Source organism: Mustela erminea, chromosome 2 (assembly GCF_009829155.1).
Source record: "Mustela erminea isolate mMusErm1 chromosome 2, mMusErm1.Pri, whole genome shotgun sequence".
Lineage (NCBI taxonomy): Eukaryota > Metazoa > Chordata > Mammalia > Carnivora > Mustelidae > Mustela > Mustela erminea.
Window position 1 is genome coordinate 60,775,346 of NC_045615.1, and position 27,566 is coordinate 60,802,911.

Sequence of the window (27,566 nt, forward strand, 5' to 3'; positions counted from 1 at the left end):
TCTGGGGGCCCTCAGCGCCGCCCCCTCCTGCCTGCCGCGGGACCCAGGCCCCGGCGCCCGCCGGGCGCTTCCGCTCTCCGCGCACGCGCGACAGCTCGGCCGGAGAACGGCGCGGGCCGGGAGGGGAGTGGACGCTGCTGGTCAGGATGGTGCTGGAGAGCGTGGCCCGCATCGTGAAGGTGCAGCTCCCGGCGTATCTAAAGCGGCTTCCTGTCCCCGAGAGCATTACCGGGTTCGCCCGGCTCACAGGTAATCCCCGCCTTCCTCCAGTCCCCATCCGTGCACGTCTCCCAACGTGGGAGTGGGGGGTGGTCTAAACCTCCCCCGGCCAAGGGGCGGGGCTTGGCGAGTGGCGCGTTACTCCGTGACCCTGTGCGCAGACGGCGGGGGCGGGCGCCGGCGCAGCCGCCTTGGAGCGCGGATGATTCCACCTCTCGTCCTTGTCCTAGTGCCTTTTCCGAGTCCTTTCGTGATGGGAGACCGGGTTTTTGCAGAGAAAGTGCCGAGTTGGTAGCGAGCCCGTATCTTTCATCTCTCTCTCTCTGTGTCTCTCACTGCTGTGTGCTTGTTTGTGTTAGAGTAGGATAAGCCGTCGTTATCTAAGGCGCTGTGCAATCAGACAGTCCCAGCTCTCAGCGGGGTTTTACCCACAGCGTGTGTGTGTGTGTGTGGGGGGGGAGAAACAGAGCCATACACGCAATATGTGTATGACAGCTTTATTCGGTAACAAAATCCGAGAATAACCTCCATTCCCACAGGGAAGACTTGAAGTACCCCGAGGGCATTCGAGGTCAACTCCATTACCTTGGGCCTGGATGTAGTTAAGGTAACTTGAGTTCAGGAAAGAAAAATTGGCCAAAAGGTATTCAAAGGCCAGTACGATAGACCAAATGTTAGATAATGAAATTTAATGAATATATATGTAACATCGTGGTTTTAAGATCCGTTCTTTACAAAACAAAAACCCCACAACTCAGGATTTCACATCTAAAAGACGAAAATTTCCATAATGCAGCCAACACTTGGAAGATTTTGTTGGGTTTGGGGTGTTAACAGTCTAAGAGGGGTATTTGCAAACCAGACTGAGACTGATTGGGATGGTGAGGGGAGAAACAACCATTTTGATTTGGCAAACTTTGAATTCATAGATCCTGAATAGGAATAAAACATGCATTAAGATAATTTTAAGATCAGTAGGGCTCTTTAGCCTGGAACAGTCTGGAGTTCTGTGGTAGCTGACATGAAACAGAGCGTTTGGAAGGCTTATTGGTGGAGGGAGAATAACATATTCTTTGTACACCAAAAGACAGAACTAGGACCAAATTAGTGAAAATTATTTGGAGATGGATTTCAGCCCCAACACACAGAAGGCTTCTGTTTGGTTGTTTTTTTGTTTTTTTAAGAGAATACTGTCCCTAAAAAAGGATAATATTTTTTTAAAAAAGGCAGAGTCAGATAGATTTAGAAGAGGTAAACTAGAGGACATTCTAAATCTAGAGATTCTTTGAATTCTGGCTTGGTAGGAAGCTTGTAATTGAATAGAAAGCATGGTAACTGAATAATTAACATTGAAAGAAGCATCAAACCTCAGAATCAGGGTAAAAGTAACATAAAATGAAAAAATGTTTCAAGTATTTATAAACATCAAAAGATTTTGATCCTGTAATTCTGATAGATTTTCTGCAGTTATATAAAATTTTGACTTTTTCCCTTTATCATTGCTTTCACTTTATTTAGAAATATATTTTAATATATTTCTCTTTTTCTAACAACTTTATAATCCTGTTTTAGACTAACGTCATGGTAGGCCTAACCATTCCCCTACAGTTGGAAATTTGTAATGTTTGTGCATATATATCTTTTATTCATAATGTTCTGGTAAGTAGCCCTATACCAGTTGTTAAGGGTTTTTTCCTCCTTTGAATTATACCCTTGAATGAATTCACAAAAGTGGTAATACCAGGTCAGAAGAATATAATTGTTTTGTGACATTATTTTAATAATTTGCCCAAATTAACTGCCAAGTTTTTAACAGGAAAGAAAAAAGTCCCCTTACTCCCACCGCAGTCCAGTGTAAACTGAATTATGTGTGCTGATTCCAGTGGTGGCTGGTTTTACATTAGTTTCAATTTTCTGTAAATGCAGTGTAGTTGTAACAGTACAGAGTATGTAATTTGATTGAATGGCTAGATTTTAGAAGCGTTTTTTTTTTCCCGTTTTTTATTTTTCCCCTTCAAAATCTCCACTGTCAACAAATATTTAATTCCTATTAAAGGCATTAAGGAAACTTAGCCTAAAGTTTTTTTCTCCCTTAAATCAATAATAATAGTAACTTCCTCTTCAAAGCTGTTGAATATTTAAAGTGGGGACTGTTGTCTCAGGAAGAGTGACAACATTGATAAATATCTTAAAAACATGTATTTAAGTTCCATTATAAGGTGTCTATTTTAGTTCTTATTGTATTGCTTGTTAGGAAACGTTTGTAATAACTGCTTTATGAAAAAATGAGGTAATCTATTTCATACTAGACAACAAGATAACAATTGCATAATTTGTTTTGGAGCACTATGGAAGAAAATTCCCACTGATCAATTTCTACTCTGAGTCTTCCCTACAGAGTAGATTGTAATAGCTAATTACATTTATCTGTCTTGATTGAGCTGCTTACAGAATCCATACTTAGACTTTTGTTGAAATAACCTGGAGGACCACTTTTCAGCAAATGTTTAAAATGTCTAAGGCACCAAAAGTGTTTTCATTTTCTATCTGAAAATTAGAAGGAAGTAATGGCTTACATTTTCATTGCTTTTTTTCCCCCTTCCCTATTTACATCTAGTGGTTTTTTTTAAAAGCACTTGGCTCTCTCATGATGACTCTGCATTCTTAGTAAACACTTGGAGATCCTTAATCACCATACAATATTTACAGACAGTCCTTATCTATTAGAAACAACTTAACTATTTTTGTTTAGGTCTTATGTTTAACAGTGAGTCTTTTAAGATAAATTTGTATGATTCTGCCCTTTGGAAGTGTAGTCTATTCTAATACTCTGACCTTAAAAAAAGCTTTCCCTGTTGTATAAACTTTTAAAATAGAACAACAACAAAATCTTCCTATGAGGAAGTCAGAAGTAGTTTACTTCTAGATTTAAAAGCTTGCTGTGAAACTGAATGTAGTAGCACTTCCCTCCTTGACTCTGTTTGCTTCTTTGAAACATAACAGTTTTGCTCCTAAAGATAATGCAGTGAATCCCAAGATAATCAGTATGTTTTCTGGAGTAACACAAGCATGTCAGAGCTGACAGCTTTAAAGGCATTAGCTCTGTTTACCTAGAAAGGGCCAATTTTGAATGAAGAATTTAGAAGTGGAAAAGGGTTGAAAACTTAGATGGGTAAGAAGACTTCTACAGGCATGTTTATAGCAACCTTATTTATAATAGCCCCAAACTGGAAGCACCCAAAATATCTACCAACAGGAGAGTGGATAAACAAAGTGTAGTATACTACACTACAGAGTGGAATATTGGTTAGCCGGAAAAGGGAGTGAATTACTGATCCACTGGATGAATCTCAAAAAAACTTAATGTTGAGTGAAAAATCTTTGTTTGTAGACATCACTGGTGGGAGGATAGACTGGAAAGGGACAGAAGAATACTTTCTTGGGTGGTAGAGTATTTTGCATGTTTTTATGTTTCCAGTGGAGGCTGCTGGGGTATATTTAATTGTACTGCTCAGAGCTAAACACCTAAGATCTGTTTATTGTATGTAAAATTTGTCACAATATTTTTTAAAGAAATAGAGGAAAAGGTGAGTTTTCTCAATAGGGATGTATAAGAAATTATTAAATTCAAACTAGAAAGTTGCATTTATTACTATGTAAATACTAGAGATTATTTCTAAAAGATCAAAGAATTTTATCTTAAAAAACTGTTTTTGAGAATTTGGGAAAAGAGTTTCATAGTTTCTAGAAGTTTTAAAAGTTTTTTCCCTCTTCCTAGTGAGACCAACTGTATTTAAGTCCGTGTAATTAAAGAATTAAAGATTATACTAGCCTTTGTGGAGAACAGTTTCAGTCTCATTAACACATTTTGTGCCATCTAACTACTTTGCGGTGTAAAATTTTTCAAGTCATCAGGTGTTTATTGAGTACTTGGTCCAGGAAATATTCTAGACACCAAAACACTGTTCATAAGAATGAATGGAAAAAAGGTTTTTAAATTGATCATTAATTTCGTTCTATTGGCTTTTGGTCCTGAACAGTTCGTATTAGATTTTAAGTGGCAATAGTAAAACCATCCCTTGAAAATATTTTACTTTCCTCTTTTTACAATTCAGAAATAGAAATATTTCTATTTTATCTAATAAGAAAGCACGTTAGTAAACTATCAGCAACCACGTTCCCAACATTATTTTAATAGTATCATTATACACCACCTTTTGAGATGGCAAAAGTCTGTCCTAGGTTCTTAGAATATTATTCCTAATAGAGATCCATGTGTGTCTATGTGTGCTTCTACAAATGTTTTTATCATTGTATTTGTTTATATATCATGGTCAGGAATAGGGTGTGATAGGTAGCCTATCTTTATAAAAGTTTGAATCTGCCCTGTCCTAATCTGAATTCTGTTTCTCTGAGGAGATTCTTTGAACAGTATCTAAACTTCCAAAAAATTATGTGAAAATTGCTTGCTATGCAGGTTGCTTTGAAATGTTCTTTTTGGTGTAGATTTTGTTACTCTGATGGTATGAGTTGTTTCAGTGTACCTTCTGAGGCTGTTGCTTATCTTAATAGTGGGAAGTAGAATATTACAAAACACATTTAGAACTCTGCTTGGTATTTTAGAATGAGTGTGGTCTGATTTTTTTTTTTTTTAACTTAGAAACAGGTATTTAAAAAAAAATTGGAAACAGGAAAACTTCACTGGAGAGGAGGAAGATCTTTCTGAAGTGAAAAATTTGAAAGAAAAAAATTTGAGGAAATTTAAGCCTTTTACGTTCAAATGAGTAAGCAGAATGTTGCCTAACTGGGTCCCTTTTTAGTGGATTGAATGTTGAGGTCACACTAAGGTCCATGTACTTGACTTAATTATAGCCCAAAATACCTACACCCCACACTCTCACACCCTTGATCTCTCACACTGTTATCTTCTACTCCTGGCTTGTCTACTTCATAATTTTTCATAGATGCACCTCCTTGCCCTAAATGAAACAGAGCTCTCCCTGAGGAAGTCACTTCCCCTGCCTGTAGCTCTCTCAGTGGTATCTTTTCTTTCTCTATCTTTTCCTTGTCTTCTCTGGGATGAGGGGGCAGAGGAAGTTGGCATCTTTTAGGCGTTGCAGAGCAGCTTCCACACTGTACTACTTCACTGTTTCAAAGAAAACTGTGACTTGTGCCATCCTTCTGTATCCCTAATTTTTTGCTGCTAACTATTGACCTTTTAGTCTCTCTCTAATATACTTTATTTTATTTATTTGACAGAGAAAGAGAAATCACAAGTAGGCAGAGACAGAGGGGGAAGCAGGGCCCTGCTGAGCAGAGAGCCCGATGCGGGGCTTGATCCCAGGATCCTGAGATCATGACCTGAGCTGGAGGCAGAGGCTTAACCCACTGAGCCACCCAGGCGCCCCTCTCTTTTATATTCTTTAAAGATGTCAACACCTCATATTTTCCCCTTTCTTCTACAACACTACACTGGTCTTAATCTGATTAAAATTGCTCTTCTTAAAAAAAAAAAAAAAAATTGCTCTTCTTATGTTCTGTTTTGTTTTGTTTTTAAATTAGAGACCAGTATCTCCATCCATTCAGATAATGAAACCAGAAATCTGGGAATCCGAAAAAGCCTCACTTCCTCCATATTTGATCACGCACCCAATCCTATCGATTTTATTGAGTTAGTGGTTCTTATGCTTCAAGGCAAGTGAAGATTGATCACAGACCTACTCGGGTGTTCCCAATGAAAGCATCAAACTATTCTCAAAAAATGCATGCACACATACACTGTTAAGGCAGTTTCAGGGGATCCATTTGCCCTTTTTACTTTAATGGCCACTGCCTCAGTTTAAGTTTGCATGATTTTTTTCGGAATTATTTCTGTGGATTTCTAACAGATTGTCTTGCATTTTGTCCTCCCATTACCAGCCCTGTCTGCTCTTACCTGTTTCTCCACCAGTCCATCTTCCATCTGATACCATAATTCCATCTGATTTCATAGAAAATAGCTTTCTATTTATGTTAATATTTAGATATATCAATGGTTCCCTTTCATGTACAGAGTAGATTATTACCTACCTGTTGATTTTTTTTTTTTTTAAAGATTTTATTTCTTCATTTGACACAGAATGAAAGAGTATGAGCAGGGGGAGCTGCAGGCAGAGCTGCAAGCAGGCGCCCCAAGGAGCAGGGAACCTGACATGAGGCTCCATCCCAGAACCTGGGATCATAACCTGAGTGGAAGGCAGACGCTTAACCGACTGAGTCACCTAGGTGCCCCTCCTGTTGATTTTTATCATTTGGCACCTGGTCACCTGTATAGTCCTTCCCTGTTTCATGATATTCCAGCAGTATTGTTACTTTTCATGCATCTTGGTATCTCTGCCTTTGCCTATGCTGTTTCTTCTGTATGAAATACAGCCCCTCCTCCCATAAGCCTGTGGACTCCTATACTCTTACTTATCTTTCAGAAACCTAGTTAGGTGCCATATCCTCTCTGTAAAGTCTGCTCATCCCTGTGGAGTTAATCATGTCATCTTCTGTACTGCTTATTTATAATTATACATACTATACAGTATTGTAATCCTTTTTTCTAGATCTGTATTCCATTCTAGATGAAAAGTTTCTTTGGGTTAGGGATTGTGTCTTATAATTTTTGTATCTTCACCTCTCATATCACCTAATCTGTTTGTGAGGTCTTATACTTCTTGAGGGCGCTTCAGATTTTTTTCTTAAATGTGTTAAACAGAATTTTTATCTGTTAACACTGTTCTCCTTCATAAGCCTTGAATAAAGGCAAACAAGTGCATACTAATGGGAGTTACCTTAAATACCAGCTTAATCGAGTACAGACTCAATTCAGTTAAAATTAATTGAAGTCTTGGTTTACATAAGTCTGTTAGAGGATAGTGAATGAGTGAGGAGATCGGTATTTTAGTTTCAGGGTGGAATGTGTTAGTAGCTTCCTTTTGCATAGTGCTCAAAAGTTTCTAGAGTGGTTTCCAACTTCATTCATTCATTCCTCCCAACAGTTCTATGAAGTTGGAAGTTTCTTTACATGTACTCTTTGTTGTGCCTTGAAAGTTCTTTACTCAAGTCTTTGAGCTCCCTGCTTTTCCTTTAGGTCTTGGCTTAAAGATCTTTTTTCCTTCCTGTGTCCCTTACCTAAAGTTGCAGTCAGCCTATTGCTTTGCCCCTAGGATCGTCTCTTTCTTATATGATCCTGTTTGTTTCCTTCATAGCTCTTACTATAGTCTAAAATTATCTTGCTTATTTATTTGTTTACCTGTTTGTGGTTGTCTCCTCATCTAAAATGTATACTGTATGAGTATACAGGGACCTTGTACATCTGCCTGAATCCCCAGCACCTAATGTAATATTTGGGATGTGGTGGGTACTTGTATTGTTGAACAAATGAATGAATTATGTAGTTCTGTTTTATAGACCAAAGAAACCTAATTCCGAGTATATGAAAATTTGGATTTATTCCACAAATAAACTGTGAATTCATTATGTATTGAAATCCTACTTTTGTGCCAGGCACTGTACTGAGCACTGGGTACATAGAAACAGATAAGAAAGCTGCTACACTTTCATTAGCACATTGTCTCCACATCGTGGGTACTTACTGTGTAGTCAAAAACTAAATTGGAATTGTTTAAGAATAGCAAAGAGATCAGATTTCTTAATTGATTCAAATATATTAAGTACTAAAATTGGCAAGGGAACTCAGAGGGGATTGATTGTACAAGAGCAAACTTTTTTTTTTTAAAGATTTTATTTATTTATTTGACAGATAGAGATCACAAGTAGGCAGAGGCAAGCAGAGAGAGAGGAGGAAGCAGGCTCCCTGCTGAGCAGAGAGCCCAACTCGATCCCAGGACCCTGGGATCATGACCTGAGCTGAAGGCAGAGGCTTTAACCCACTGAGCCATCCAGGTGCCCCCAAGAGCAAACTTTTTAGAGTGAGGGAAATACCCCGTATTTTGCTTCAGGTAGTGTTTATAGGTATAGGTAGGTGTAAAGACTCATCCAGTATAACACTTAACTCAAAGCTCAACAGTCTATACTATAAATTATGACTCAATATAAAATAAAATAAATTGAAGCAAGCATTATTTAGGCACCGAGGATATAGTGGTGATCTGGACAAATAAGGTGTCTGCTTTTGTAGATCTTACATCCTGACTGGGGAACATGATAGATGGATGTAGCTGTTAAAATTCATGTTTCCAAATGATGCTAAGAAATTGGGAAATGTTCCTGATATAAAGTGAAAAATGTAAGATATGGACTGTATATACAACATGGTCTCAGTTTTGGTTTTTACGTATTGAAAACACGTATTTACAGAGCAAAAAAAAAAAAATGTTATCAACTCTTGACTGATAGTATTAGAAGTTATTTTTATACTTTCCTAAATTTTGTAAATAAGTGCTGTTTTTGATAATCCTAAACAATAAAAATAAAGAATACACTGTACAAAATATACATTATACCTGACAATTAGGAGGTAATAGTTTTCCCCTCAAAGTATCTAAAATTTCTGTAATAGCTCAACATGTATCAAGTAGGTTCATTGGAAATAGCTGTTTTAAAATTTTTAAAAATTTGTTTGATTTTTCTGTATTTCATATTTGTTTGCTAAAAATCAACCTTAATAAATACATTTAAAGTTATTAAGCTTCAAAGTCTTTATTATTTTTCTTTATAAACCTTTTCTTTAATTAAATTGAAGATTATCACCTTCAGAAAGTAGATTATACTCAGGCTCTTGTTTGAATTACTTTGTTTTAGGAGGTAATAGTACTTTTTATTCCCATACTATCACAGAGTAATGCTTTACTGAGAAATTAAGTACGTCAAAGGAACATTTTCTGAAGTAGATTTTTTAAAGTATTCACACCATTCCATTTTTTTCCCTGAGATTTGTGGGCTAGGACAGGAAATGCCAAACTTAAGAATCTAGGTTAAGGTTTTCATCTTTAAATTTCTATTTACTTTTTGAGTTTGAGCATTTAACCTCATGACTTTATAATTTTGTAACATACAGAATAATACTTAAAAGTTACTCTACATTTAATAAACATTTACTGGATATCTACTACTTTAAAATATTTTACTGAGTATTGGGTCAATAGATATTCATTGCCGGATCTACAAGATAAGTGCAAATAAATAATTAAGTACTGTGTGGTGAGTGAGAAAGGGACTGACATTTATGCTCTGCATTCATTCATTAAGTCATTCATAAAACACCTATGACGTATCTACTTTGTGTGAGGGAGAGTGGTAGGGACAAATGAGTCAGTTTTATAAGCAGATGACAATGGTGTGATAAAAGAAACAGGAAAAGGGCTTGGAAGTACAAGAGGAAGTGATAGATTTTGCTTTGTGAAATCAAGGAAGACTTCTGGAGAAGGCAATATATGACATTAATCTTAAAGGATCTACACAAATCAGTCCAGTAAACTAGAGGCAGAAAGAAGGAATCCCTTATGCAAAGAACACAGGAAGGCAGCTACTAGATAGTAGCTTTGGGTGGTTTCAGGTAGGTAAGAGATGGGTGCTGAAGCTGTCAAAGCAGCCTTGCCATGCTATAGAGATGTTACTTTATTGAAACAATGGTCTGTAGCAGTGCCATCCAAAAAGCATGATGGAAATGTTCTTTGGCTGTCAGAGTAGCCACAAGTACCATGTCATTATTGAGCTGGTGATAAGTAACTAGTTTGTCTTAGAAACTGAATTTTAAATTTTACTTAATTTTAATTTATTTAAAGTTTATAGCTTTATGTGTGTTTTAATCATGTTCTTAAATTTTCTATATTTTATGATGCTTTGACATCATGAGGGCCAAGAAGAACCTGCACCTTCCCAGCTAATTCTTAGAGATAGTGAACAACCTGCCCTATGAACACACTTTTCATATGCAAACCAACCACCTCCTTTAAAACGCTCTCACATAGCACACCAGTATTTCTCCTGCCCTAATCACCCAGGGCTAGGTACTAGACAACTAGGGACTACCCCTATAGCCCAGAGCCCATGGAAATTATTCCTTCACCTTTTCCATGGAAAACACAGGATTTGTGTGGGTGTTTTCCTTTTGCCTTCCTCCTGACCAAACCTGGTACTTCCTGTGTGGCTCTGTGTGACATCGTGTAGCTGCTCTTGGGAATACAAACAGTAAACTTTTCTTTCAAGGCAGTTGTCTCCTTGTCTGTCATCTTACCATACCTGGTTAAAATAAAATCACAGGTACAAATCAAAGCAGTGTGGCTTGTGGCTACTATATTCGACAACAAATGATCTATAGATAGACCCCTTCTCCTCAAGAAACAGTTCTTTTCATTTCCAGAACTTCATTCAGAGAATCTATGGGGTGTCTCCACTTTGGTTATGAGAATAGAATGGTGAACATGATAGGTAAGGTCCTTGTCCTCACAGAGCTTCATTCTGGCAACTAAAAGATTATATCCCCAAAGATTTCAACTATATACTATTATCAAGTTGAGTTGGCAATATTTTTTCAAAGGAGTGGCTACCAATTTCCATAACCTGATAAAAATTATTATATATCTTCTCTGCTAGGCACTGTTACAGTTTCTATTCATATAGTATATAGATATGTGTTTCATTTAGAACCCATAACAAACTTTGGCATGGTGGTGTATCAAAAATAGTTTCATTTTGGAAGACTTCATACTAAGCCAGTTTTTACCTTTAATACTTGAATAGTAAGAACAATTATCTCTGGGGTAGTTTTACCAAGAGAAGAACAGATAAAATTTTAAATCTGTTGGATTCGATGAAATCAAAACAGGTTAGGATTTATTGTCCTGCACTAAACCTGCTTATTAAGCTGTAGTTTACCCACATGAATAATGGATATAATAATGGTACCTACCAAGTATAGCTGTTTAAAACAGCTTAACAGAATTAAATAAAGTAATGCAGTTGTACTCTTAGCATAGTGTGTTAACATTCATTAGCATGCCTTGGCACATGATCTTTAGTTCTTTTTTTCTTGACTAAGCTATTTCTAGATAGTGCTTAGCAAGATAGCAGGTAAGCACTCAGTGGAAGATTGTCAAAGGATAACATTTTAAGAACAGAAATGTTTCTCTTACAGAGGCATGGCACTAGCCAACATTTGATGAACGCATGCTGAAATGTTGAAATCTTGGTTTCCTTATGTGTTTGTCTTCACAGACATAGGGACCATTTTATTTAGTCACTTAACCCCCTTAAGACAGTACTTTGTACTCCCGAAGGCATTTAATGAACGCTTAGGGAAAAAGATGTATCTAATAATGAGAACATTCAGTGTATGAAAATTTCAATTAGTTCTTTAAAATAGTAGCTTTTAGAAACATTTCTTTCTTTTTTTTTTTTTAAGATTTTTATTTATTTGACAGATCACAAGTAGGCAGAGAGGCAGGCAGAGAGAAAGGGGGAAGCAGCTCCCTGCTGAGCAGAGAGCCCAATGAGGGGCTCCATCCCAGGACCCCGGGATCATGATCTGAGCGGAAGGTAGAGACTTTAACCCACAGAGCCACCCAGGCGCCTCTCTAGAAACATTTCTTAAGGAATCACTATGTCTTACCAAAAATGTAAATTAAAGCACTGAAGACATGTTCTTTCTGAAATCCTAAATCAAGGGTAAAATATTCATTTTTGGGTATTCTGTTACATGACTTTAGGCATGGTGGAAATGTTTTCTAAACCTATAAAATATATCACTTTTGTTTGTAATAATCGTGATCATTATTCCTGAAACAAAAACAAAGTAAACACAAATATACTTTGTGTGAGGATAATGAAATAAAATATTTGACGTAAGATAGGATCTATTTCTCCAAGTTTTGTGTTTTAAGTCTTAAGTTAGCCTACAGATAAAATGAAGTGGTCTCAGGTATAGGTGGCTTGATTGTGTTTATTTATACATTGTGTTATAGATAAGTTAGTTTTGAGATTAACATGAGAAGTAAAGAATAGGGAAAGAGTAAGCTCAAGGACAACACGTGCTGTTTGAGCTCTGTTATGAGAAGGCCGCACACTTAAATCTGTACGTGTTCAGTTGCAGAATGGCTTCGGTTACTGCCTTTCCTCGGTGTACTTGCACTACTTGGCTACCTTGCAATTCGTCCATTCCTCCCGAAGAAAAAACAACAGAAGGATAGCTTGATTAATCTTAAAATACAAAAGGAAAATCCCAAAGTGGTGAATGAAATAAACATTGAAGATCTGTGTCTCACCAAAGCAGCTTACTGTAGGTGTTGGCGTTCTAAGACGGTAAGATGTGTGCTCAAACGTACTCGAACACCACACAGTTAAAGTTGTTCTGCTTGTTAAATCATCACTTTTGAGGTTCTGGGAGATGAACGATTTTTCCACAGGGTTCTGAAATTCTGTATTCCTAAGTTAAAGTTTGCATTTTATGATGGATACGTACCTATTTTAGAAAAGTTACAGCAGCAAGGAAGGATAGAAATCTGATGCTTTAGAGCTCATGTCTGCCACTGATAGTGTGACTCTGGTTGGGCAAGTTACTTAATCCTAAATCTCTGATGTTCAGGGTTGGGTTTTTTTTTTTCCCCCAATAATAGGTCAACATCATAGATATTTTTTAGGATTTGGTGAGATGCTGTATGTACAGTACCTTATATATAGATAACCTAATACATGGCATCTGTAATTATGGATGACTTTTAATGTTGAAATAATAAAGAATATGGAGTGATGAGTATTACAAGTGGCTGGTGATATGTGTTTTCTTCTAGTACTATGATCATAGGTTATTTGAAGTTTTAAGTATGGGAGTGTTCATCACAACATTTTTTGTTGATAGCAAAGTTCTGGAAATAATCTAGATATATATCTGAAAATGGGAATGATTAAAGTATAGCATAATACAAATTAAGGGATGTTAGGAAGCTATTACAAATCATGTTTTTAAAGACTATTTTAATGACATGAGAACATGATATAATTAATAAATGCACAGTACATTCAGTGTGATCCCAATTTTGTTTTTTAAAAAAGGAATACAGTAAATGCAGAGGAAAAATAGATCAAAATCTTGATTATTGTTACTTATGAGTGAATTTTTAAATGTATTTTTTAAGTTTGTTTTAAAAATGTTATGTGTGAGTTTTATAATAAGAAAACATGAAGTAATGTTTTTTGAATTTAAATTGCAATTAACCCTTGAACAGCATGGAGGTTGGGGCAGCCACCCCCTGCACAGTCAAATCTGGGTATAATTTTTGGCTTTCCCAAAACTTAATGGCGTACTGTTTACCAGAAGCCTTACTGATGACATAAACAGACAATTAACACATACCTTGTATGTGAGATGTATTACTTACTTTATTCTTACCATGAAGTAAGCTAGAGAAAAAAATACGAAATTTTCTCTTCCTATAGTTAAAAATATATATATATATATATAAGAGATTTATTGAAAAAAAAATCCACAGTTACGTGGACCCACACAGTTCACACCTGTGTTGTTTAAGGGTCAACTGTACATTCTTTTTAAATTTAAATAAACGAAGAGGTAAGCTCTAATTTGGAGTTCCACAGAGAACAAGGGCTTATTTTGGTCCCCCTTTAAACTTGTTTAATTGACTCTTGAAATAATTCAAAGCTCTTTATTGAAAATCTGTATCAAATAATACATTATTTAAAATTGTTAGATTTGCTTTGATATTGGAATGAGTTAGGTTAGATGTAGAATACACATTACTCAGGAAAGCTGATGATCTATTTCAAAGTTGTGTAATTTCTTTATAAGAACATTCCATAAATATTCCTACTTATTAAATCATTTTAAAAATAACACTTGTAATACATTATATGTTAATAAAAAATTAAAAATTATAATAAAGAAAAAAATAAATAAAATAACACTTGTAACTCTTTTTCCTTTCTAGTTTCCTGCCTGTGATGGTTCACATAATAAACATAATGAATTGACAGGAGATAATGTGGGTCCACTAATACTGAAGAAGAAAGAAGTATAATAGTAATGAATTAGGATTGAATTCGGTTGTGTGCTGTAAAATCTTATAACAATATTTTTTCATTCTTTGTGTATAGAGGGTCTTTCAAATGGTGGTCTTAATGATTGCTACTGGTTGAGTAATTATTTCTGCCAATTTATTTTCTTGCTACACTACTGTTCATATTTGATATTTTGTATATTCAGTCATTTATATAGAGGTTAAATTGTACACCCCTTTCATTCTTAATGTATCTTCCTGAATAAAACCAACAGTCTTGGTTTTACCTAACTGAGAAAAATATGTTTTTGGTAGTGAGTCCAAAGCTATTCCTCTGAATTTCAATATTTTCTACAGAATCTACAATTAAAGTTTTTCTCCCTACGTACACTGTTAAATATATTATTTTTCAGTCCCCTTCTGTTTTGATCATTTGAAGTGATTTTTCCTCTTGGCCTTCCATTCTCCGTTCTTTTCAGATCAATAAGAAAAACACTGCTTTCAAGAATTACTTGAGTTTTTAAAGAGATAAATGCTTTGCTTTATAAAGACTGTGTCTAATAAGTGTGAATATCCCAATTTCTGAAAAGACATGAACTGGATATAGAAAGTTCCAAAAAGGAACAGTTATATGCATTATAAAAAATTTGTTTACTTTATAAAAGGCTTGTTTGTGTTTGTTTAGGTGTGTGTTTTGTAAAAGTATCTTGAACTGACTCAGTGACAGAGTGGAATGGGGTGGCAAGAATACTTAAACTCCCAAGCTGCTGCAATTTGAAGGTTAATTAGAAATAAACATAAAAAAATCTGAATTCATATTAAAATGATAAATTAGTGTTCAAAATCCTTTACATTTTTCTCTTTATAACAGTGTAAGCCAATAAAGCATAAAATATGAAAAGGTTGCAAAATTAACTTATTGGAGAATCTTAAAACTTTTGTAATTTTTTAGCCTAAGTCTATTTGGTTTTATTGTATATCATAGTTCTTACATTAATAGCTATCCTTACGTCGTCTATTAAAGGTACAATCCTGTCAGTTTACTGTGTCTTTTTTATATACAAGGAAGGTACAGGAGGCCAACATATTTAATTCTCCCAATAATAATCAAAGTTAATAGCATGCATATATACAAGACCCTGCACTAAGTCTGGTATGTAGATTTGTAATTTATTATGTGTAATGTCAGTAGGTTCTATTGTGTGATCTTTGATCTTGACTCTTGTGACCAACGGCAGGAATTCTACTTTTATTTATTTATTTATTTATTTTTAAGATTTTATCTATTTGACAGAGAAATCATAAGCAGGCAGAGAGAGAGACACGGGGAAGCAGACTCCCTGCTGAGCATAGCGCCAATGCGGGGGTGGGGGGTCTCCATCCCAGGATCCTGAGTTCATGACTGCAGCCTAAGGCAGAGGCTCTAACCCACTGAGCCACCCAGGTGCCCCAACAGCAGGAATTTTAAAGTTAGAGTTAGAAAGGCAGTTGCAATTTTGAGAAGTTTTACAAGGCATATGTACAAAATAGTTGCTCTTTCCTCATGTATGAAGAGGGAGCAATCTACCCCTGTTGTCACTGGCTCTGGGTATTCTGTCCTACAGCCTTCTCTTCGACGCTCTTAAGGGGCTTCACTGTCAGATGAAGCAAGTATTTTTCCATAGCTGATCATAAGACTTTGGGAAAAATCTTCTGTATCAAAAGTTTGAATATCCCTGGTCTGTGGTCATAAAATGCTTTTCTTTAAAATTATTTACAGCAGCACAGCGTGTATATTCTAATGGTTCCCATATTTAGATTTCACGGAAGGTAAAATTTCCTAAAAATGTGGAGACTAAAATGAAATTATCAAGTTTAAGTTTTGTCAACCAAACATATATAATGAATTGGAAAACTAATTATCTCATAAAAGGTAACTTTAACACCCCAGAAGTATCAGGGCTATACTCTCAGGATAGTTTTGCTCCCCACATTTTCAACTTTTAAAATATGTTAAAGAGCTGTGTCCAAATATTTTCATACCTGTACAGATTTTTCAGAAGCCTGGGGCTGGTAGCAAGCTGTTATTTTAATGACTCCCTTTACATAAGCATTATTGTCAGTTGCTGTCACTTCCTCTTGTAAATTCACAGAATTCTGTCTGCTTTTAAAAAATGGATATCTGGGGCGCCTGGGTGGCTCAGTGGGTTAAGCCGCTGCCTTCGGCTCAGGTCATGATCTCAGGGTCCTGGGATCGAGTCCCACATCGGGCTCTCTGCTCAGCAGGGAGCCTGCTTCCTCCTCTCTCTCTGCCTGCCTCTCTGCCTACTTGTGATCTCTCTCTGTCAAATAAATAAATAAAATCTTAAAAAAAAATAAAAAATGGATATCTAGTAACTGCTTCTGAATTGTTACAACAGACAATAACAGCTCTTGAAATACCTATCTTGGGTTTCTAGAACCTTTAAGAAACAATGCTATCACTGTCATGTGATTGTTTTGAGACCTGTTTCTCCTTACCCAGGGAATTGCTCATTGCTTTACTTAGCAGATGAGCACCACCATTACATAAATGTCAGGTATCCAAAAGTGTTGAGCAGGCTTAAGGTATTAATGACTCATTCATATGTGTAATTAAGGAAGTTGTATTGTGAAAGCACCTTACAATTCAGCTTTGAGTTCAGTGCCTCATGTGATGATTCATTGAACTGCTTTTGTATTTTGTAACCTAATTTGTTAATAAGTTTATGGGAAGCTACTTAAGCCAGTTGCTGATCCATAGAGTTCTACCTTCCTTATTGCGATTCCTATAGTTTCCCAGTAGAAGCATGCTGTCAGACTCTCCCTCTGCAAAGAGATTTTTGAAAACTCTACTGTTCATTAGGGTTCTTAAATTATGGTGGATATCTTATTAACTAACTACCAGAAACATCTAAAATTGAGTGCCTCGGGTCCCCTTCCTCAGAGTCTGCGTATTCTTACTTCACAACTAATTCCGATAAATTTGGTTATCTGATTTCTGCTCCTTAAAAAAACAAAAACAAAAAACAAAGAATAGACAGGGTCTTGGCTAGTGGCAGGTAAACAATAAAATGTAACAGCTGAGAGCAGGGGAGGGACCCAAAAATAAATTTAATGTGAACATTAAAAGCATGGCAGCTTGAGAATTTAACATAGGACCCTTCACACCACAGTCCCTGAGAGCATCTCTGTGATCAAAATATACAAATGATGTTTCATAACGAATTTTTTTTTTAAAGATTTTATTTATTTATTTGTCAGAGAGAGAGAGAGTGAGAGCGAGCACAGGCAGACAGAGTGGAAGGCAGAGGCAGAGGGAGAAGCAGGCTCCCCGCAGAGCAAGGAACCCGATGTGGGACTCGATCCCAGGACGCTGGGATCATGACCTGAGCTGAAGGCAGCTGCTCAACCAACTGAGCCACCCAGGCGTCCCACGAATTTTTTTTTTTTAAAGATCTTATTTATTTGTCAGAGAGAGATAGAGGGACAGAGAGCGAGCACAGGCAGACAGAATGGCAGGCAGAGGCAGAGGGAGAAGCAGGCTCCCCGCCGAGCAAGGAGCCCGATGCAGGACTCAATCCCAGGACACTGGGATCATGACCCGAGCCGAAGGCAGCCGCCTAACCAACTGAGCCACCCAGGCGTCCCTCATGACGAATTTGAATCAAGATAGGTAATGTATGGTATTTAAGAAGGCGGGATATGTGTTGCATTTGGTGATACCAGTTTCCACTTCAAATAGTGAAAAGTTTAGTACTTAAGTGATATATCCAGGAGGAAAATTTTATGCAGGAAATACCTTGAGTCATTCTTGGATATGTGGAGGATTATCATAGGAAATTCTTCCATTCAATTAGAAACATTTTTCAAGTTTAAGGGTGGTAATTCACTACACAACTTAATATGTTAAAGTATGAGGAAAACTAGAGGAACAGTGATTTAAACCACACAAATCACGTTAGAGGACTTCCACCTTTGGGAGGATAAAATATGCTTGTTTGAAAAACCGCACAGCAGCAGTTCTGTGACTGACTGTCTTGCTGGTCAAGGGGTCCCTTTGCACCAGAGGTTGGACTGCAGAGGACTCCCATAGCAGTTTTGTTTCGTTTTTGCTATGCCACATCATCTGAAGCTGTGTTGTAGTTTGTCACGATAGTCCCTTCCTGGAAGCTCACTTTATTTTAACATGTTCAGATAGTGAATACTTTTATCTTTTGCAGAGATCCAGTTCAGTGGAGTCATGTCATAGCAAGCATTATTTTAATATAAGAAGGAGACAGTCTATATTATTGGCGATTGTATTTATGCCATTTTATATTCGTTATGGTCTTGAAGGACACTAAAAATCTGTTCAGAGAGGCATACTTAAGTTGTTACTCAGAGATGACATCACCCTCTGATTGTCCTTTGGTTTAAGTATTTGATTCTTTGCTTATAAAAAGAGTGTATCTGTGACTCTATTCTCTGTTGTCAAATTCAATATTTACGGTTATCAAGTAACAAATTCCTGATCTCTCCTGTAAGACTGGAATTTTCCATAATGTAGAAAAGGGGAAAAGGGTAGTAAATTGCATAATTACAGAGGCGAACCCTGTACTCATGAGAAAATAAAAAATGTCAAGAAATAATTCACGAAATTTTCAAATTTTCTGTAATTTTCCATTAGTATTCATCATACATTCCTCTGCCTTATCACACTGAAGATAGGAATCCATAACACCCATTCAACAAATTTAAGAGATGCAAAACTTAGTACAGTCTTCAACTATGTTGAATGCTGCTGAGAAGTGAAATAAGATGAAGATAGAATGATGTTCATTTTAAAATGCTGCATACGACTCTATAAGTAACATGTTGAAAAACTTAGAGGAAATGGATAATTTCCTAGAAAAACATAACCAAAAGTAACCCAAGATGGAATTTAAAATGTAAGTAGATTATCAAATAAGAACATAAAAGTGAGGTTTTTAAAAGTGATTTTTAAAATCCATAATTTAAAAAGTACTTGGGGCACCTGAGTGGCACAGTCTTTTAAGTGTCCTACTCTTGGTTTCAGCTCAGGTCCTGATCTCAGGTTCATCAGATTGAGCCCAATTGTGTTTCTATGCTCAGTGCAGAATCTGCTTGTGATTCTCTCTCCCTCTCCCTCTGCCCCACTTCCCCAAGCATCCCTTCTCTCTCTCTCTAAAATAAAATAAATCCTAAAATAAAAAATAAAGTAAAAAGTACTAAGATTGCAAGAAAAATAAGTTACTGATTTTTTAAATAGGAAAAAATTACCAACTCATTTCATATAGTTATATAACAATATGAAAAAACACACAAAAACTCAGAGCAATGTCATTTATACATATCAATAAAAATTCTAAAAAATTCAGCACAGTTAAAAGAAAAAGGTTAATACACTCCAGGAATTAAGAGTATTTTGATCAGTAAATCTATTAATTTAAAACTCTATTTCTAATCTATTGATTAAAACCACAATCAATTACATAAATGAATCAAAAGAAAATATATCAATAGATGCTGGAGGACCTATCGCTAAGATTCAATAACATCAGTTGGAGATTGATGATTCTAATCAAGATTCTTCAATAGAAATTGAGGGAAACCATTTAAACAATGAAGGTATTTATGAAAAGACTACAAGTATTTAAAAATCAAACTCCTTTAGGGGCGCCTGGGTGGCTCAGTGGGTTAAAGCCTCTGCCTTTGGCTTAGGTCATTATTCCAAGGTTTTGGGATCGAGCCCCGCATCGGGCTCTCTGCTCAGTGGGGAGCCTGCTTCCTCCTCTCTCTCTGCGTGCCGCTCTGCCTACTTGTGATCTCTCTCTGTATGTAAAATAACTAAATAAAATCTTTAAAAAAAAAATCAAAAATCAAGCTCATTTGAAATCATTAACTAGGGCGCCTGGGTGGCTCAGTTGGTTGAGCAACTGCCTTCGGCTCAGGTCATGATCCTGGACTATCGGGCTCCCAGCTTCTTGGGGAGTCTGCTTCTCCCTCTGACCTTCTCCTCTCTCATGAGCTCTCTCACTCATTCTCTCTCAAATAAGTAAAATCTTTAAAAAAAATTTTTTTTTAAAGAATTTATTTATTTATTTGACAGACGGATATCACAAGTAGGCAGAAAGGCAGGCAGAGAGAGAGGAGGAAGCAGGCTCCCTGCTGAGCAGAGAGCCTGATGTGGGGCTTGATCCCAGGATCCTGGGATCATGACCTGAGCCGAAGGCAGAGGCCTTAAACCACTGAGCCACCCAGGCACCCCCAAAAAAATTTTTTTAAGAAAATAAAATCATTAACTAGCAGGAATGAATGCCTACTGTCATTATATAATATTAAAAATTATCTTGGAGGATCCAGTGAATGTGACAAGATTAAAAAGTGAAATTTAAAAAAAGTGAAATAATCAGTACAAATACAGGAAAAATAGAAAACTCTGTTGATGTAATTATATACCTGCGAAAACAGACATTAGGAAAAACAGAGAGATTTTGTAAGGTATTTGGAAATAAGATGAATCTACAAAATTTAATAGCAATAAGCACCCTGATATGCTAATAGGAAAAATCACAATAGTGAAAAAAATTAATAAGTATCAACTAAAATTTATCAAGGAAGTTAAAAGACCACAGGGGAGAAAAAAAACTATGAAAATATTATTTAAAACAATTGAATGACATTTAAATACATGAAAAAAATTTGCTAGTGTAAAAGTATAAATCTTTTAAAATTAATATATATGGGCACCTGGGTAGGTCAGTCAGTTAAGTGTCCCGCTGTTGATCTCAGCTCAGCTCTTGATCTCAGGGTCAAAGATAAATAAAAATTAAAAATTAAATCAATATATAAATTTAATAAAATTCACATTAGAATCCCAAGAGTATTTAAAAATTGGATTAAGTTATCTTAATGTTCATATAGAAGAATAGTCAGAAAATCCTACCCAAAAGAAAAGACCATCGAGAGAGACTTTACTCACCAGATAATCAGCATACCCTATAAATCCATCGGAATCAAGTCAGCTAATATAAGAAAAGCAATTGCATTAAGTAAGAATAAACAAGATTGATAGAATTGTGACTCCAGATATATATGAACATTTAATATATGACAAATGTGTTTCAAGTCAAAACAAAATTGGATTCCCAATTTACACTACATGCTTTGATGTGACACCTAAAATTTTAAAATCATCTTAGAGGTAGAATGGGAGCCAGGGGGAGAGGGAGAGAAAGTAGACTAATGACAGGGGAAAACTGCTGCAAAAATGAACAATTTTTGCGATAAAAGATAAAGTCTAATAATATAAATATGGAGAAAATTGCAATATAGGTTACAAACAGTTAACATCTCTACTATACTACAGAAACCACCTACACACATAAGCCCTCTTTCTGATGCCTTACTCCTCTAGGAGTTCCCTTGCCGTCTTCCCCTTCTGAATGATGGCCTCTTTGTCTTAAGGCTCTAAATGGTCTGGTGTTGGGGCCTTACCCAGTAAGCAAACCTTCAAAGTAGCACCCAAATAAAGCTTGTGTATGCTACTGCCACCTTATGGCCATATCTTCCCCCTGTGATCAGCCTTGAAATGCTCAAACTCACTCCCTTTCACTAGATAATAATAAAAGTAAAAATTCATGAGGAAGATCTACCAGTTCTAAAATCGTAGACACCTAATCATATATTTTCAAAATAAATAAGACCAAAATTAATAGAATTATATGTAATAATTGATAAATACACAAATACACAGAAATTTTAACACATCATTTTTAATAATTGACTAAATGGATTTAAACTTCGTAAGGTTAGGGGCACCTGGGTGGCTCAATCATTAAGCGCCTGCCTTTGGCTCAGGTCATGATCCTAGAGTCCTGGGATGGAGCCCTGCATGGAGCCCCACAATGGGGTCCCTGCTCTGTGGGAATCCTGCTTCTCCCTCTCCCACTTCCCCTGCTTGCGTTTCCTCTCTCTGTGTCAGATAAATAAAATCTTTGAAAAAAAATAACAACTTAGGGGCACCTGGGTGGCTCAGTGGGTAAAGCCGCTGCCTTCGGCTCAGGTCATGATCCCAGAGTCCTGGGATCGAGCCCCGCTTCATCGGGCTCACTGCTCAGCAAGGAGCCTGCTTCCCTTCCTCCCTCTCTCTGCCTGCTTCTCTGCCTACTTGTGATCTCTATCTGTCAAATAAATAAATAAAATCTTTAAAAAAAAAAAACTTAGCAAGGCTATAGAGATGATATAAAACTATAATCAAATAATCCCCATTCTTTTTTTTTTAAGATTTTATTTATTTATTTGACAGAAATCACAAGCAGGCAGAGAGGCAGGCAGAGAGAGAGGAAGGGAAGCAGGCTCCCTGCTGAGCAGAGAGCCCGATGTGGGGCTCGATCCCAGGATCCTGGAATCATGACCTGAGCTGAAGGCAGAGGCTTTAACCCACTGAGTCATCCAGGCGCCCCAATCCCCATTCTTTTTAAGTAAACTTGAAATATTTACAAAAATTGACCACATATTGGGCCTAAAGGTATCACATTTTAAAATTCATATATAGACACAATGCACTAGTATTAGAAATAAATAACAAAAGCTTATCCAGGGGTGCCTGGGTGGCTCCATTGGTTACATGTCTGCCTTCGGCTCAGGTCATGATCACCAGGGTCCTGGGATGGAGCCCCGCATCAGGCTGTCTGCTCAGCAGGGAGTCTTCTTCTCCCTCTCCCTCTGCCCCTCCTCTCCGTCTTATAAATTTAAAAATAAATAAATAGATAAATAAGTGATCCAAAAGAGATACATAAATTTTAGAAATTAAAAGCACAAATCTAAATAATTTATGGAACTAAGTAATTGTACTAAATTTAGAACATATTTTAAATTGGATAAAGATGAAAAGATTATAGACCAATAGCTGTACAATACACCTGAAGCAGTACTTTAAGGGACATTTACTAGAAGCAATTCACATTCATGAAAGGACAATATATGTTTATAGCCTTGTCCAAAGTCTATGTTAGATTTTCTACCCTCTGTCATAATACAGTCCAAAGAGACCCGGACTTCTGGATATTCTGTAGAATGTCACATTTGTTCATTATAGGGACCAGTTAAAACAGACTGGGTAAATAAGAAGTTGCAAATATGTTGGACATGTGGGACAGGCACATCCCTCAGAGTATGAGAAAACCCTTTGAGGATTAAGGGACCTACCACATTAGAGATTTTAAGGGTCCAGTGTTCCAGTGCTATGTGGTAGGTTTAAAATAAAGTATAAACTATTGCATCTTGTATTCCCACCATGTCTCATGGGCATCTTTGGGTTCTGGCGGTAGCATAGTCCACACTTAGGGATACTGCTCTGACACATTTGCTGAGGGACACAGAAGGCTGCCAGCTTTGACAGGAGCTTAGAGTAGGAAAGGGGTCTGCAGCCACAGTACAAGCGGCCCTACCACTTGGCCGTACAATCCAGCAGACTCTGGCATTAGAGATACATGCAGTGGGAAAGACACCATGTGGAGTGTACAGCAAACTGCAATAGGAGGAATCAAGACATAGTTCTCTGGGGTTCTCTAGCAAGGCCGTGCTATCTGCTGAAAATTATATGTCCTATTGTATAGTATAATTCTACACCTTAATAATACTGGGTTCACCTGGCAATGGGTATTGAGTGACCTTGCGACTAGAACTTCTCATCATGAGCTTGGTTTTGTTAGGCCTACTGAGCCATAAGGTCTCGTAGTAACCCATCACAGGATGGGAGTAGCACATCAGGGATTGGGCATGAGAAATAGTACAAGGCACAAGTAAACAGTGTGAGCAGGTGGCGCATCAAAAATTATTTCACCAGTTTCTCTTCTTCAGCTCACAACTATAGTTGTGTAGGTATTCCCATATTGCTTAGAGAAGAAAAAGGTTAAACTTGGTTTATCGAAAGTTTAGCTCAGGATATGGATGAAAGCCAAAATTGTATGGCTGCCTACTTTAGCTCTGGAAAGAGCAAAAATCAACATCTTGCCAGTAGTCAAACTTTGGACTTTGTACCTTGTCATTCATTCTGCAAGTATGGAGAGGTGGCCCAAAGTAAGAATATACTCATATATTCATAGCCAAATGGCTTGGCTGATAGGTCAGGGGTTGGAAGGAGAAAGCTTGTAAAATTGAAGACAAAAGAAATCTGGGAAAGAGGCATATGGATGAAACTATGGAAATAGACAAGATATGAAGATCTTTGTATCACATATTAACTCTTACAGAGGGTATATACCAATAACCAAGGCAACAAAATGATTCAGCCAATTGACGTCAGCCAGCTTCTTCTATTGGCCACCTAAGTACTGGCACAATTGTGCATAAATGTAGTAGCAGGGATGGAAACTATAAAGAAGCCCAAACAGCAGAAGTTCCTTCTGACCAAGGCTGATATAGCTACCGCTGCTGCTGAATGTCCAAACTGCCAGTAACAGAGAACAACACTGAAGGCTCAGTATGGTACCATCCATCAGGAAGACCAAATAGTCACACAGTGGCAAATTGAATACATTGAATCCCTCCCATTTAGGAAAGAGAGCAATTTGTCTTGACTGGAACTGAGACTTATTCTGAATATGGGCTTGCTTTCCTACTCCTAAGACCTCAAACAGTACCATTATCCAAGGGCTCACAGAATGTTGATCCACAAACATGGAATCCTGGTCATCATTGCATTGGACCAAGGAAGACACTTTATAGTACAGTGGTTGCAGCAATGGACACATGACAATGTGAATCAGTGATCCAGCAAAAATTATGAAATCATTACAACCAGAACCTGCCAAACTAATAGAGCAATAGAAAAAGCTTTAGAAAAAAAAAAAAAGAAAGAAAAAGCTTTAGAAGTCCTTTGAAGCTACAAGGATGGGGCACCAGCATACACTCTAGATCAATGACCATTATATGGTCCCATGTCTCTGGCAGACAGAGGATCAAGGGTAGAAGAAAGAGTGGGAGATTTACCATTGTTCACAGTGACCGCCTGGGAAATTTTGCTTCTTCTCTCTCTCAATGTTGTTACAAAATGGAAGGAGAGAGGAATGTCTTTGGCACCTTCCAAGTGATCCACTGGTAATCTTTTGTTCAGTTTTGATGGCACAATTTAAGTAGACAAGTGCAGTACCATAGCTGAGCATTGCATTCTGTGTTCAGTAGAGGAGGAATGACGACCTAGGCTAAGTGTACTCAGGGATGATGATCTGGGTCACCCTGCCAGAGAAGTGACAGAGACCAGCAGAAGTGTGAGCTGAGGATAAGAGAAATGTGGAGTAGATAGCATGTAAGATAGCAGAGGAGGGAGGTGAGGGTGTAAGACCAGCTGCAGAGGTAAGGACCTATAGTTCATTCCATTAATGTTCCTTTCATAAATTTCTCAGCAAAAGAAAAGAATTCTGGAGGAGCTTTTCCTAGATGGGAGTGAAATTTGGATCTATATGGAGCAATAGATCCAAAGATCTAAATGGCAAAAAGGGTGGTGATGTGTAGCCAATATCCCTCTTTCAGGACTGAGACACTCATTCCCTTGCCTGCTTTGAGTGTCATCTGTTGAGAGACCACAAGCAAAACCTTCCTCAAGAGTTGCCTTAGACAAAAGGAACTATGTAGCCCAAATTACACTACCTCCATGGGTGTAGTATGCACCCAATACTTACTTCATTGGAATTGATATGAACTATTGATAACAATATTTTAAGTAATATGTTCATCACCACTAACCATCAGGGAGACTCAAATCAAAAACCACATTGAGATACCACCTTACACCAGTTAGAATGGCAAAAATTGACAAGGCAGGAAACAACAAATGTTAGAGAGGTTGTGGAGAAAGGGGAGCCCTCTTACACTGTTGGTAGGAAGGCAAGTTGGTGCAGCCACTTTGGAAAACAGTACAGAATTTCCTCAAAAAGTTAAAAATAGAACTACCCTACAACCCAGCAACTGTACTAGTAGGTATTTACTCCAAAGATACAGATGTAGTGGAAAGAAGGGCCATTTGTACCCCAATGTTCATAGCAGCAATGTCCACAATAGCCAAACTGCGAAAAGAGCAGAGATGCCCTTCAACAGATGAATGGATAAAGATTGGTTCATATATACAATGGAATATTACTCAGCCATCAGAAAGGATGAATACCCAGCTTTTGAATCAACATGGACAGAACTGGAGGAGATTATGCTAAGTGAAATAAATCAAGCAGAGAAAGTCAATTATCATCTGACTTCAATTATTTGTGGAACATAAGGAATAGCGTGGAGAATATTAGGAGAAGGGAAAAATGAAGGGGGGTAAATCAGAGGGGTAGAAAAACCATGAGAAACTGTGGACCCAGAAACAAACAGGGTTTTAGAGGGGAGGAGGGATGGGGGGATTAGTGAACCTGGAGATGGGTATTAAGGAGGGCACATATTGCACGGAGCACCAGGTGTTACACGCAAACAATGAATCATGGAGCACTACATCAAAAACTAATGATATACTGTATGGTGACTAACATAATAAAAAAAAATAAGTAATATGTTGTCAGTGAAAGAAAAAATATTTTAAAAAAGATTTTAATATTTTAAAAAAGATTTCATTTATTTATTTGAGAGGGAGAGAACATGAGTTGGGGGGGAGGGGCAGAGGGTGAGGAGAAGCAGGCTCCCCACTGAGCAGGGAGCCCAATGTGGGACTCAATGCCAGGAACCTAGGATCGTAACCTGAGCTGAAGATAGATACTTAATCAACTGAGCCACCCAGGCACACCACCATGAAGTAATTTTGTGTACATTCCAACAGACAATAACTCCTATGAACAAGTACAACAAAAATATTGTCTTTATTAAAAAATAATAGAACCTTAAGAATACTCTCATCATGGGGGTATAATGTACCATGTGAATTAATGTAGTAGCAAGGATATTAAATACAGCAGTCATTCGTTCCCTTAAACAAATGAAAGTCACTTAAACATAGTCTATTCAGTTCTTTTATGAAAAGCATTTATGTTTCCTGATCCACATCCTCCTTCTGTGTCTCTCTTTGTGCAGTGGATGTTGGATTGGATACTTTACCACACATTACTGTTCTCAAGATGCAGACAGAGTGATATGCAAGAATTATGTTCTGTATTTAAACAGTTCATCTTAAAAGTTCATGAGAAAAATAAATAAGCAAGGAAAGTCCTAGGGGAAAAGGAGCATTGAAGGTAGCTAGCTCTACCAGATATTAAAACATAACATAAAGCTACTAAAAGTAAAATATTCTGGAGCACGTGGATGGCTCAGCTGGTTAGGCGTCCAACTCTTGATTTCAGCTCAGGTCTTGATCTCAAGGTA

The 27,566-nt window shown here is 37.2% G+C and overlaps 1 protein-coding gene across 1 annotated transcript; it reads left to right on the forward strand.

Annotated features, from left to right (window-relative positions):
- The first annotated feature begins 44 nt into the window (after nucleotides 1-44).
- Nucleotides 45-15,254, forward strand: CISD2 (CDGSH iron sulfur domain 2). The gene is made up of 3 exons (XM_032333046.1): nucleotides 45-249; nucleotides 12,290-12,504; nucleotides 14,148-15,254. The coding sequence occupies exons 1-3, from the start codon at nucleotides 147-149 to the stop codon at nucleotides 14,235-14,237; spliced, it is 408 nt and encodes a 135-aa protein (XP_032188937.1). The 5' UTR covers nucleotides 45-146; the 3' UTR covers nucleotides 14,238-15,254.
- Nucleotides 15,255-27,566: the final 12,312 nt, after the last annotated feature.

Bases quoted from the DNA above. Each gene is read 5' to 3' on its own strand.
- CISD2 (XM_032333046.1), top strand. From the start codon at position 147: ATGGTGCTGGAGAGCGTGGCCCGCATCGTGAAGGTGCAGCTCCCGGCG. The intron at 250-12,289 runs GTAATCCCCGCC...GTACGTGTTCAG, and splicing joins CGGGTTCGCCCGGCTCACAG to TTGCAGAATGGCTTCGGTTA. The intron at 12,505-14,147 runs GTAAGATGTGTG...TTTCCTTTCTAG, and splicing joins GGTGTTGGCGTTCTAAGACG to TTTCCTGCCTGTGATGGTTC.